This window comes from Talpa occidentalis, unplaced genomic scaffold, assembly GCF_014898055.3.
Source record: "Talpa occidentalis isolate TD23 unplaced genomic scaffold, MPIMG_talOcc4v2.1 talOcc4.2, whole genome shotgun sequence".
Lineage (NCBI taxonomy): Eukaryota > Metazoa > Chordata > Mammalia > Eulipotyphla > Talpidae > Talpa > Talpa occidentalis.
This window is the reverse complement of record NW_023602073.1, coordinates 105,309,871-105,325,030: the sequence shown is the minus strand read 5'-3', so window position 1 is coordinate 105,325,030 and position 15,160 is coordinate 105,309,871. Positions and strand designations below refer to the sequence as shown.

Genomic DNA, 15,160 nt, shown 5'->3' with positions numbered 1-15,160 from the left:
TTCATTGATCTTACTTAGTCCTGCTAAGCAAAGGTTGACAGTTTGGCATAGTCAATCTGGCTGTCTGTAATAGAATTTGAACCCATGGCCACAGATCAATCAACACAACAATAAATGTGTGTAATGATCCAATGTTTGCATAAAAAAAAATCTATCAGAACAAACTCTACTTTCAAGATAATTATCCATTTATACATGGCTTAGGTACCATTTGGTCAGCTTTGTAATATTAATGAAGGTTGTTCACCTTGGTGCTCACAATTCATCAAGTTCTCTCTGGAAACTTCCTAGATTCAAGCAGGCAGTCTATTGATGATGTCTGTGGAGTAGGCATAGCTCACTAAGACTGTCATCTATTTTCAGTGACATGAAATCTAGATTTTAACAAATATGTCAGAAATGTACAGCTTCTACAGGTATAATTTGACATTTTTTGTTTAACTCAGATCCTGAAAATTATTAGATCTTGATTTAGCCTTGCAAAATCACTTCACCAACATTAAAATTATGCTGCTTATGCAATGAAAAAATAGAATGCATCTTAATGGAAGGTTTGACCTGCAGAAAGATGAATAATTTGCATCAATTTTTGTGCATTATGTTCAACTAATGAAGACAAATGTATTCATTCATTTTAGTAAAACTGAAGAACTGAAGGCCAGAAATTTTATGCATCTATAATGATGAATATTACAGTACTTATTATATGATGAATTGGGAATTCTAGAAGTGGATGGTGAACAAAATGGGGAAAAACATGCTTCTCATACTGATTTCTATTTTTATAAACATTGGCAGCTGCCTTAAGCAAACAACATGTCTCCCCTGGTACTAATACCACATCTCTCCCTTCATCAAATAATGAGAAATGAAGCAGTAAAGTTGCATGCATTTAACAATAGAAAACAGAAGAAAAGAAATTCACATTGTTCACATGTCAAGTATATAAAAGGTTAATGGTACAACCTATTACAACATTCTTTACTTTAGACTGATTATGTGTAAAGACATTACACTGAGCTAAAATGTACATGAGAATTGTTAACAGGACTATTGTTATTTTGTATTCATTAGCACAAAATGTTATAAAACATTAGTTTATAAAGGTACCATTAAAATCCAATTATGATATGACTATATATAATGTATATAATTAAATTAGTAAATATGATAGAAATGAAATGTATATGACAATTTTATGTATGATAAATTTAACCTTAATACTAAAAGGCATTTACAATATTATCACATCATCTTTTCATTTCCCCTTTATATTCTTCATCTATTACATATATTTTCCAGTTATACTACGCTATGACTAATTTAATTTGAATTTTGTTCACATAAATAATTACTTACTGGCTTTAAAACATAAAATTGATGGATTTAACACCAACAATGAAATGGAAACAAATGAGATTATAGAAAATTTTAGCATCTAAAAAACAATATGTTCAAACATGAGAGCACAATTCCCTTCATCTTCTTTTCTGCTGATATATATTTTACATACAATATTAAGGTTATGAGGAACTAACAAACAAATGAAGCATGCCACTAATTTGATGCTAAAAACAAGAGTAGTTTTAATGAAAACTTTCATTCACATTACAATATTTCTACCAAATTGAACACAGCACACAAAATAACACCAACTGACCCTAATGGATTTCTCTAAACTGCTGCTTTCCTACCAACTTATGGACTGCTGAGTCTGCCTGGTTCTCAAAGAGCAACAGACACTCAACATTTGAAAGAGAGAAGCCAAGAAGGCTTTTAGTGTGGACAGTCTAAAAGGAGGCAATGTAGTTGAAAATGCCATTAAGTAGAAGTGTTTGGATAAAATAGATTATCACCTATGGTGAATTAAGAGGCAAGCCTGCAACTGCTCACATTTTAAATATTCCTTAATGAAAACTGCTGCGATTTGCTTTTTTTACTTTTGTCCCATCCAGAGCTGCTTTTTAAAAATTCTTTTAAATGCAATAGGATGTTCAGTTAAGAGTTAGAAGATCTACAACTTCAAAAATCTACTATAAATACCACATTAAAATAAAATTGCTGCAGTCAATAAAAGTATGAAAAGAGTTTAATGTCCCCCAAAGCTTAATTAAACCAGTTTATGCTTATTTAGCATTTACCTTCACATCATTGTTGATTGCTCCACTAAGGTATTTTTGTGTAAACAGAGCTTCCCTAATTAAATAGCCTATATCTGAGTCATTCAGCAATTTCACTACACACATTGGACAATAATCATCACACTCAGAGTGATGAATGGTGATGGTGGAGCCCCTAGATTAATCACACAGGAAGAGGCCTAGAAGGCCAAGAAGATGCTTTGACATTTTGGGAAAAAAGGAAAATGTGTATTATTTTAAACATAATCTTGATTTCACTCTCTGAAACATGGTATTTTCTATTTTAACATCCTGCACTTAGCCACATATGCCTCTATGACAATATCTGAAAATCTGAGCAACAATAAAAGGAAAGAAAATAAGTTCCTCTCTTTGATTAATTTATAGTTTATAAAGATGAAATTTTTATTACATTTTATGGCTCCTGCAGATACAGAGTCGCCATTCCAGGGAATTTTTGGAACTGATGGAAATTTCCAAAACCTGAGCCTATATTGTTTTACTATGAATATATTTATTTCATTACCTCTTCCCAGAAAAAAAAGCAAGAGGCCCAACCTTTTCTTAACATGAGTGCATTCTGTTCAAGGGTGTGGGGCTTAGGATTCAATAAAAATTGAAAACTAGGCAGATATAATACATTACTAATAATCTTCAATATGTTTGAACAATGATGATATAAAGGGCAAATTCTAATAACTAGTTGAGTAATGCATATTATGATGTTGGTTGAAAGTTTAGGGTAAGTCAGAAAATTACTCAAGTACTAAAGATGCATGTCATTGTGTTTATTAATGATCAAATAAACATGAATAATTTATAAAGCCATATTTCCAGTAGAGGTATAACATAGTAAATCATAAATTACTGCATGAAATCTTTTTCTGAGAAGTGAGGGAGTGAAGTGAGAAATACCTCTTTCTACACTATGCTTTTTGATGAAGTTTTATAAAAGTTAACTCACTCATAATGTATTATCTCAAAGCCATTCCAATATTATGCTATGCAATGAATGAATAATATATAATCCACTGAAGTTAAGAACTTAATGCTGTGAAGTCAAAGAGAAGAAAACAAGTTATCGGAACAAGAGAAAATTAAATATATCACAATATCTGAAGGTTAGTGATTTGAAAATTCATTCCCTTAAACTTAAATGATTATGTTCAAATTTATCTTTCAGAATTAGACTAAAAACAAAATATATATTAAACACATTAAACAATATTTTTTGTTAAAAATAAAACATTAATAAATTTTAATTAAATATTATTTGGCATGTATATAAAGAAATTATCCCACTTGGAAATAAAATTAAACTTTTCTCTAAGTTTCTAGTGTAAGTGACCTTGCCAATATTGATGAATATTTTCTGCATTAACTAAACTTTATTCAGTAGGGCAAGAGTTGATTTGATCAATCAAAAGCTAAGTAGATAAAAAGAAAAAATGACATCCTAATGTTATAATTTAATTTTTTAATAGCTTATCTATGTTTCTTTGCCTTCTAAACTAATGTCCTGGCTTGTGTCCCTTCCTTCATTTGTAATGCAGCAATTACAGGTGGATTCCCTCTTTCTTTCCCTGCCCCTATCTTTCTCTCTTCCCCACTCCCCCCCCCCTTCCTCTCTCTGTTTCAGCACCCTCATGTCACAGTCTGAATGTTTGTATCCTACCCATATTCAAATATTGAAAATTATGGTATTAGGAGATGGTGCCTTTGGGAGTTGATTAGGATATAAAGGTGCAGCTCTCATGAATGAGACTTAAATCCATATATAAAAGACCCCAGAGAGATCCTTGATGCTTCCATAACATGAGGAGAAGTGAGAAAATAGTCATCAATTAACTAGGATGCAGGGTTCTTACCAGACACTGATTTTGGATTTCTAGTTTCCAGAACTGTGAAAATTAAATTGCTATTGTTCATAAAGCATGCAATCTCTGGTATTTGTTATAGCAGTAACTAATTGTCATGTCTCCTTAACTGGGACTCTTGACTCTCCAGCTTCTTTCTTACAAAGACTTTTTTTTTATTACACTGGACCACCTTGGTTAATTCAAGATAATTTCCTTATCTCAAGACCATTAACTTAACCACATCTGCAAAATCCCTTAAGGTAACATTTTTTTACAGCACTGGAGATGAGGCTGTGGACATTTGGGGGAACCAATTTTATGACCAACACACGAGCAAATGTACTATATTATGTATTTATGTACTTAAGTATGGTAAGAAAAGACATATATTTTCATTTATATAGCACATATATATGAAGTTCAATAAATAACAATTTAATTGTCTTTCCTTCGAGTTATAATCTTGTATTTCTAGATCATTATTGAAAATAATTTTGCCATATGAAAAAGAGGATATGTTAAAAATAATTAACCCTGGTGATCAAATATTCCAGATGTATTACTAGTAAATAGTCTCCCACATGTAACTTTCTTACATAAAATAAACATTCATGGGGACAATTTGTGATTCATTTTTTTAATCAACTTTTAAGTCAAGTGCTATACTCATAAGCCACAAACATGAAAAAAATTGAGTTAAGAAACTCAATTTTATTCATAAAGTACTTTTTAAATGTAGTGTTGAGAAGGTTCTTAGGGGGATGTTGTAGTCTTTTTCAAAATTGATACAGTAATAATGTCTGCTAACCATTTTGGTAGAAATCAATTGTTCTTTTGTTTCTTATCCATTGAGAAGCAAATGTTCAAACTGCTTTCTTGATTTTACACAATAACTGAATATAGCAAGATGCATTTGTTAGAATCAAAATTCCTAATGGCATACAGACACAGCTTTTCCCCTTCTTACAGCAACTGAGATTGATGACCAAAGCACAAGAGGCTGACATAAAACCTACCCATGGGGGTGCCAACACCATAACCTTTGGAGTCTATAAGGCCGCCAATCTGTGTCAGGTTGCAATTCCTCTGGGTAACAAACTCGATGGTTGTGGACTCCATTAGGAAAGCATAATCAGAGGTGAGGACTCGCTGGATTCCTTCTTCATTACTTTTGACGAGCACTGACTGCCTCCTGCTACTCATAAAGGCCCACATTTTGTCATATGTGGAGATTTTTGATTTCTGGGGGAAAATAAAACACAAAAGAAAGATATTTCTTAGTTTCCATGTGCTCTTCCCACATTTATATGAAACTGACTATATTTAGTTTACTCATACTACCTTATAAATACATTATTAATAATAATGATATCCAAACAAAAAAACAAAAATTGTTTTAAGTGTTTCTCATAGTAATTCCTCACCATATTTCTAAGTATAGACCAGATTTAATTAACAAATATATCAAATATGTCTTAATGTTCAAAACACATACAAGTAATAAATCATAGAAGACAAAATAAAAAAAAAGAAAAATTAAGATTAATAAAAAGGGTCTTTTTTTTTTCTGTATTTTGCATGAGTATCCATATGTATAATTTTATCTTTCAACATTACTGTAACATCAGTTTGGAAGGCTGGACACCAAGTGACACTGGTAGACTTCCAGAGGTTTCTTTTTCCCTCACTTTGACCTTAAGACATATGTCCTATTAATCCCCAAGGATAGAGAAGGATATAAATTGAGAGATAAGGGAAATCTACAAATAAGAGCGTTACAAATAAGGATGATTATATTTCCACTGAGACACAATCTGGACACCACAGTATTTCTTTTTGCCTGCCTTAAGGCAACAGGAAATCTATCATTCAGGTCTCCCAACCAACTAAGTTTCCAGCACCAATAAAACTGAATGGTTTTTATATCCAACTGAAAATCCACAGCAGGACTATACCAGGAATTCATTACTAAAGGAACGAAATAGGCTTTGTTCAGAAGGCACTGGTAAAACATAAACATGAAAAAATGTTAGCATCTGCTTATGGAAAGCTTATTTGTTAAACCCTTACCCCAGTTTAATTTTTGTACAAATACAAAAATAATATTAAAGTTATATACACAAGGAGGCTATTCATCACACTTGTTGCACTGTCATAAAAGCTGAAAACTATTTTCAAAGAAATAGACAGGCCGTCTTTATAAAGCTTAGGCATGCAGTTAGTTCTATACGTGCCAAGTCATAAATGTGATATTACTATTCCCTCCAATAAAAGGCAGGTGCACAATAGCATTTAGAAAAATTTCTATCACTAGTTCAATGATAAAAATGGGAAGAAAAGCCTTACATAAACTGGGGCAATACTAAAAGTTACAGAGTGCTTAAAACAACAACAACAACTATAGAACTAGGGCCAAGATATGGTAGATAAAAACTTTTGAAATGCTAAAACATACTATAAGGGCCATGGCTCAAAGTTTGAAAGAAAGCAACTAATTCACCTAGATAGCACTACAGATTTGGTTAATATGGTTGTGTCATTTGTTTTCAAGTAATTTAACCAAGTATTGGGATTAGAAAAAAGAATATGAGAGACATATTTAAGTTTATGATGAAATTTTTATTGGAATAAAAACTGATTGTGAGATGTGACAGACTTCTTTGCCTATCTAAATCAGCAACATTATAGCTAGAACACATCCATTTCCTTTCAACAATGAAGAATTTTTCTTTTAATGTTTTGCACTAATGAGATCTAATTACAAAATAAAATTAAAATTAGAGTTCAACTACAAAGGATTTTATATATATATACATATATGTATACATGCACACATACATATATATGTATGCATGCATAAAAGAATCAGTTTCTGATAATGAATCCATGACAAATAATAGATAAAAAAAAAATCCCTTAAATGATATTATACTAAGAAGTTTTCAAAATCACACATTCATCACTTGACAATTTAAAATAAAACAGCTTAAATGGAGAGTGATAGCATGCTATACCAGAGGTATACTCTCTGAGGATAAAACCAAACAGGTAGCTAAGAAAGTGTAGCTATTTTTACCCTCCATTTGGTCATAAATTGCCTAAATTCTATGCTTTGATTCAATCATAAGAACATGCAGTCAATGTTTTATTCCTTAAATTACATGCTTTCTGATTTATATCTTGTTCCAATCATTGATGAGTTTTTAAACAAAATAATAAATTTAAACAAAATGTAACTTAAACAAAACTATAAAGCAAGTATTTTTTCCCCAAAGAAAAGGGGAACATGTTAATAGTAGTGCTATTCATCTGCATAATGTAATTACCTGTTTTTCTTTTTTAATATTTAAGGTAATTCTTTCTAATTTTAACACTATTTACACCAAACAATTTAAAAGATGAAAATTACATTTTACAACAGTGTATGAATGCATCCATTATTATAGTTTGCTGTGACTGACAAAGTAAACACTTTTTTAACAACTGAAAACCAACAAAGAAATTTCTAATCTACCCTTTACAAATATGTGTAGTTTAAAAAAAAGGTCAAAAAACCAAATGTATAGTTTAATTTTAAATTTAAATATTAAATGCTGTATTATTTTAAATTTGAAATATCTAATCTACAATACTAATCTTTAGTTATCAAAATAAAGATTTTACAAAATAAATTTTCATATACAATCTTGCACCCTAACCAGGACTGACTTTTTATTTTTGTAAGAACTACCTAAAAGTACTATTTATACTTGTTTTGAAACTAATATTTTAACCTTCTATTGTTAAAATCATATTTGTATAATTCATTTATCTTGTGCTTGCATAAGATACAAGTATTTCTCTTGTTCTCAGAATTGGAAAATGTTTAGACAGAAAAGTCATCCAAATTGTTTCAGTTCTCATAATAAATATAAAAAGCAAAAATTAAAAATATTTCAGTTTAGCAATATTGACTATTTTCTGGTCACACACATAATTTGTTTTTATTTTTTTTTCTTTAGCTATTGCTCCTTGAACACAATTTTCAATTTAGTGGAATTTAGCACCTTCCAGTGATAGCTGTATAGCTAATTCTACAAAAAGTTGAAAAAGAAGGAATAATGTTTAACATCTCCTGGCAATTTTATTACTTCTAGTATTTTTAGTTGTACAAGAGCAGAGTACATTCCCAGTTTAAAATCAAAAAGATCTGTACAACATGTGTTTTCCAAAAGTCTTTAAATAAAGCAATTAAGATGGGTTATAAAGTCTCTGAATAAAAGATTTCAAACAAATTCCTCAGCTGAATATGAAGATGAAGATGCTTTTTTATCTATACATCTGACCATTCAGAGTGTAATACATGTTTGTATATAAGTTACTTAATCTCTTTACATTTTAACTTATGTAATAGTCAAATATCTTTTACAATTTCACAATATTAAATTACTTAATTTTTAAAATAATTTTATCAAGGTGGTAGGTAATTTTGTCACCATTTTACAAATGAGAAAGCCAAAATACAAAAAGGTTAATGATTTGCCTAGAATCATGTAGCTACTTCATAACTAAACCAGGATTCAAACATGAGCAAATTAGCAACAAAATGTGTATTTTTAATAATTGCACTACAGCAACTCTGTCTAAAGATACAGATCATGGATTTCAACAAAAGTGACCCACTACATCACCCTATAATGAAGCTCAGAGTTTTTCAGACTCTAGTAAGTACCCAGGGCATTCTCTAATATGAAATATAAACATTAAAACAAATAAGATGGCATAAATGTCCCAGAAGTGTAAAATATATTGCACAGAAGTGAAAAGAAAAATAAAGGAAATCTTTTGAAAGAAAATATCTTCAGATAACAAATACTTATTTAAAACATATTGGCAATAAAAAACTGTAGTGAATGTTAGAAAATAAACATCTACAGAATAAAGAATTTCTACAAAATAAAGAAAATCTACCAAAAAATAGAAAATGTTAGAAAGAATGTCCTGAGGAGGTAACATCAACTAATAGCTGAAGAATGAGTTCAAACCCAGAACTTTATACATTGAGGGAAAAGCAGCTATGAGATGCTATCTTGGATATAGATTTAATGGGTTGAGGCACTTGAAAGACTGACTTTTTGGCAGGGCACATAGAGTCGTGGAACATGGTGGTAGAAGGTGACAGAGAAACAGATAAATGGTAAGTTTCTCAGATTTCTAAACTTCAGACTGGCCCCTTTTTGCCTCCAAGTCCTTGAGTTCATGCCTACCTTAGCCACTCCAGAATTCAAATGATCTAACCACAGCGATCACCTCTCTCCCTTTTAAAAGATTATTTACTTACTTTAGGAAATGTATAATTTGTAATTCTTCTTTCAAATCTTTGAGATATAAATCTTTTTAAATGCTATCGTCAGTTTTACAACCAGCACAGTTTTTCTCCACAACTTGGAAACCATCCTTTTGAAATATAATCATTAAAGGAGATAGTGCCTCTGTCATCCAGTCTCTGTGGGAGGGGAGGAGCTTTACTTATGTAGGCACCTTGCTCCACATTGTAAAACTACTTTCTGTAATGAAGATCCTAGAAAGTTTATTTTTCCTTTGGGTAAGACCAATTAGCAAACAGACAGTTATGATGCTCCTACTGCAGCTCTTAAAAACTTCCCCACCTTTAAAAACTCTCACTAGCCTTTAAAACTCTCCATTTCAGCACAGTTGAAGTCTGAGTTCTAGCCTTGGTATGTCAAGGCAATAGTTTTGAATAAATTATTCCTTTCCTGTTTATCCTTGTTCAGTATAATTTTTGCTTTGATAGGGACAACTTTCTCTCTCTCTCTCTCTCTCTCTCTCTCTCTCTATATATATATATATATATATATGTTGCTATCCAGGCAAGGACAGCAAGAACAGTGAGAAACTGGAGCAGTTATGAAGCAAACTGGGAGTGCAACAGGATTTGCAATGCAAAGAGATCACAAAGACAACTATGTGAAGCATGGGTTCTCAGTAGTAAAGGTTGAAGTAGGAATATCATTTAGGAACACAAGAGTACTATAGATAAGAAATAGTACTTGCATTAGGGAAGTGATTTTGGAAATGAGAGAAATCCAAGAATTTAAAGAGTGAGAGACAGACAGAATACATGTGTTGTGTAATGAATAACATTTGGTCATTGTTAGAATACAGGAAGAAGGGACTTTGAATGTGTGACTTTGTTTAAACTTGAGAGTCATTGAGGAGATTAAAAAAACAAAAAGAAAAAAAATATTGAGAAAGATCATTTCTAGTAATTTGGAGGTATTTAGGCAATATGTAACTGGAACTTCACTTCTCATGTGAAGTGAGATATGGAAGACTGGAATTCAGCAGAAAGTTTAAAGTTGAAAATATGAATTTTTGAGTCCTTTTGGATATAGAAAGCAAGAAGTGGACAAATGAGAAATATTACGGAGGAAGAGGAGTCTTAGGGTCAAGTTTTGTGAAATTTTGGATTTGAAGGGCTGGCAGAGAAGGTTGAATTTGTGAATGAGAGACAAAAGAGTGAACAGTGACTCAGAATCAAAATCTGGAAATTTTGGTATTATAGAAATCAAAACAAGAGAATGTTACAGTGAAGAAGTGGTCACTGGTAGTGATTTTCCTCCAAAAGGCTCACAACTAGACTGAATAAATGCCTTTAGATTTAACAGTAGAAAGATCCTTGAGAACTAAAAGTTACATTGACGTGGATTAAGGAAGGATTTGGGGGAAGTAAAATGGAGTCAGTAAATGCAATAAAAGAAAAAAAAATCAGAAAGTAGGACTGTAACAAACAGGAGATGCAGGGAAATGGAAAGAAGACTATTCGATTTAAGTATGATTTTCAAAGATTGAAACAATGGAATGTTAAAATGCCAAAGGGGGAGCTTTCAGGGAAAAGAAAGGCTTGAAATATCACAGAAAGACCAATAAATTCAGCACAGAGTTTCTAATATGTGAGCTTGAGTAGAATAACAGAGGACTCAAAATACTGCTTTTGGCTTCACTTCAAATTTAAAATATTTCTATTAAGTACACATGGGCTTACACTTAGACTCTGTTTTATTGTGTAAGAAGACAATAAGAAGTCTCAGCTATATTTATTTTAAATGAAATATAAAATTTCTGAACAGTTTCAAATAAACATTAGACTCTTAAGATCTCTAAGCTTCAAGACAATATATGTAAGTTGTATAAATTTAATAATAAAGGTAATAAAATACATTTAGTCAGTGGTGTTGTGGTAAAAATACAATTAATAAATAGCAAAATAATAAATGTGAAAGTGATGGGTAAATTTATTAGAAAGGACATATAAAGTTATAATGTGAACTAAAGATTATAGTTTTTCAACTTGGTTAAAAAAAGGCCACTTGTAGTGTTTTACTCAATTTCTTTTGACTGTGATTAACTTCAATGAAGTACCTACTTATTGTCATTGCCAAAGAATGACAAAATCATGGCTAGGAACTAAGCTACTGAGCTAAAACGTGCATAGTTTTTGAAAGTCCTCTGACCACAGTGATGCAGAGAAGGGAGGACCAAGAAAGGAAACCAGGGAAAAAAAGAGGAATTGGGACAAGATTTGGCTTTGAGCATTGCTGCTGCCAAGTCAATTAAGACTTTCCAGAAGAATACATTACTTAAGAGAAATAAGAAAAATGATTCAAGTAATAAGTCAAGCATGAAATAATTTAATTGTCTGTAAGGAAAAAATTGAGATAGTGACAAATTAGAACACTATTAGAGAAGCTATTCTGATAGAGCATAGTCAAGTAAAATATTGAATTAATGAAGGAAAAAACCACAAATACTTTGCTTTCTTCACAGATGAGAAAGCTAAGGTTATTTGATAAAAAATATCAATCAAGGAAGAGTTTTAAGGAGAAAATGATAGAAGATATGACATGATTTGATAGAATTCTGATTACATAATATTTTTTGCAAAAATGAAAAGCATCCCTAAGTATTATCCTTAAGGCTATGCTATATGTAGTAATTTAAATAAAGACAATAAGTAAATTAAATCTTGTCTCAGATTTATTACTCGACATGCAGATACAAATCAAAGTACTAGAGGAAAAACATTTTAAAAATTCTAAATGAAATCATCTTATTTTCTAATGCAACTTAACATGTAACTCTGAATACTGAAATCAATTTTTTTCTTAACTTTATTTTGTGCCCCACATTAATTACACTTACCTTTCTATGTTACATCAGGGGCATTTAGGATGTTAATACTTAGCAATGTTCATTTTACCAAAGTGCTGAGCCTTGTGAGCTGATTTGGTTTTTGTTATATCAACACTAAAACCAATAAAAGTAGTTCATAAGGCACTATTTCTGTAACAGCAGTTTTCATTGGCTAAGAACAACAAAAGGATTAGAGATTCCTAATAACTTATAATAAATAAGATATACAACCCTTTTTTTTTTAATTTGGATGCCAGATGATTTTGTGTTTAAAAAAGAGCGTTTAGTATTAATACTGAAATGTTTTAAACATATAGCTTATGATTTTAAACTTAAGGATATTTTAGTTTTAATTTCTGACAGTATTCTAACTAAAGCTTGCAATCTTAAGTTAACTGTCTTCTTAAATTAATTTAACAATCTTAAATTAATTCTCTTTACAGCTCTCAAATAACTAATGGGTTTTAGACAACATTTTCCCTGAACATTTCAGAAAGAGATTTTTTTAGGTACTGATAAGATATTAGTATAAGTTTGATGCTCTGAAATTTTGTTTCTATCCTTCCTAAAATGTTAAGAAAGATTCAAAGTAAGGATTGCTTACTATCGCTTGTATAATCATCTTTTCTTATTGGTAGTAACATACTTCATACATACAAAGTAATCTTTAAAAAAAAATCTTTGGTTTAAATTACTTTAGTATACAAATGAATTTTTCACCTACATTCATTTTACCTGCTGTCAAATACAACTTAAAATTTAGAAATCACCTTCTGCTCACTGGGTCTATATTAATAAACCTGTCAGCCTAAAGATGATAAGAAAATAACTATCAATACTTCTGTGACCTCTGCAAGTAAGAATTTAAAATTAACATTTAACTATTTTCCAGAGGAAAGTCTATTTTAATGAATGAGATAGAAAATCTTTAATATTACTTTTCTTTCAATTATTATAACCAGAAAGCAACAACAATACAAAGAAAATTCAGTCCTATTTTGTAAGATGGTTTATTATACCTCTAATAAGAAGTGCTGACTACAATTCAGATTATTCTAAAAATTTAATGAAATGATGCATCATCCAAAACAACTTGAAGTAACATATAAGACTTTATGTTAACAACCCATTTCTTTTGATTTAAAAAATAAACGTTAGGAAAAAAAATTTGTCTTCTAAGCTATATAGTCTAACACAATTAATTTAACTTTGGTATATGGATATACCATATATATACACACCATATATAAGGATACTATATATATATATATATATATATATATATATGATGAAATCTGCCCACCCCAAAAAAATCAGTAATTTCTGAGTACTTTTTTTATAATCACTAAAGTAAATTTAGTGGTATTTGGCATTTTCTCAAATTATTCCTTTTAATAACTTCCACATGACAAATTTTGTTTATAATATTAACTTAAATACTTATTTGTAAGTGCCATAATAGTACTCTTGTTATAGAAAAAGCACATGAAATAGTCGCTAGTATGTGTTTTGAAAAAAAGCCCATGTGAAGGTCTCTGTTGATAAAGTAGAACTTGGCTGAAATTTGCATTTTAATTTTTTATTACAGTAAATAAATTACCAACAATACTGGAACATATGTGCTAGGTAAGAACAGCTGAGCCCTATCTGGACTCATCTGACCTTGGTCACTAGGAAATTAGAGTTAATTCAGGAAAACAGGACTGAAGCCATATGTGGTTCATATCAAAGATGGGCTGAGGCTAGTGCAGTGATCTGAAAGCATTTGATTGTTAGCAAACCTGTCAGTCCTTGGAATAATTCTAGCAGTTTTATCTCAAGCATCTGTAATCTCTTGAAACAGGATATTTGAAAGGAAGGACAATGAAACAGAAAACTGTTCTCAGTGTTACTGAGAGTTAATAGAGGAATAAGCGAGAGCATTATAACTGAGGATAATATTATAGGCAGCAAGTTTAAAATGATTTGGTGCAGTTAAATGCAGTTATCCTTTTTATATAGTTGAATCAGTATTTGATAGTTTATTCTGCACTATTCATAATATCTAATAATGAGTTATCTAGTCATTGCATTTTACCTTTAAATTAGATCTCTTGAACTTTCCCAGTCAAATGTTTTCTTTTCCTATAAATAATAATGATAAATAATATATTTTCCCATCATTTGCTCAAATTGAAAGAAAATTAGAGAACTTTACTTCACTGGGTCAGTGGAACACCTCGAATAAGTCATGATTTGTTAGCAGTATCTAATAAAAAGTTTCCATACCAATTTCATAGAAATTTTATGAGGAACAAATGAGAAATTCATGCAAAGTCACTTTGACAAGTTATAAAGCTCCCTAAAGATATCAGGATTTTATTTTTATTGCAAGTTTTATGTAACCAGTCAATGGGGAAACATAGTAACTCTGTTATGACTGTAGCATATGCTGACTACATTCTAATCATCTATGCCTTTACACTTAGAATAATTTATAGTATTTTGAAATATAGAAACATTCCCCTGCTTACTCATATGTTCTTTCATTGTAATATTTATTAAGGACCAGTTGGCTATAAAGGACCATGACAGGTACTTATCGAGATTAGCCAAAAACAAAGCATGACCCTTGTCTTAGCAAAGCTTAAATTCTCATAATACAGGACGAATAAACTAAAAAGTATAAAATGATGGGATGATCGCCATGACAAATGACAGATAAAGTGTAACCTATGCTGTTGAGAGAGGCATTACAGAAAGTCAGAGAAGAAATTCACATTCTTTTAAGATTCAAATTAGTCAGTTTTTCTGGATCTCACTCGTCTTTGTCATTGAAATTCTGAACTACAAATGGGCATGGTCAAAAAGAAAAAAATACCCTCAACATTGGAAACTCTTTAAAGAATCATTCTTACTTGAAGCCAGCACCTTTTCTCAGATTTCTAAACTTTTGTGAGAGGAAATATAAGTAATATTGATGTATAA

The 15,160-nt window shown here is 30.7% G+C and overlaps 1 protein-coding gene across 5 annotated transcripts in view; it reads right to left on the bottom strand.

Moving 5' to 3' along the window:
* The window catches only part of GRIK2 (glutamate ionotropic receptor kainate type subunit 2), a 587,451-nt gene that overhangs the window by 24,948 nt on the left and 547,343 nt on the right, over positions 1–15,160 (bottom strand). For all 5 annotated transcript variants that reach the window (XM_054699057.1, XM_054699052.1, XM_054699054.1 and 2 more), the window contains one exon: positions 5,017–5,242. In XM_054699057.1, coding sequence (XP_054555032.1) covers positions 5,017–5,242 — 226 coding nt within the window. The remainder of the gene's footprint in view (positions 1–5,016; positions 5,243–15,160) is intronic.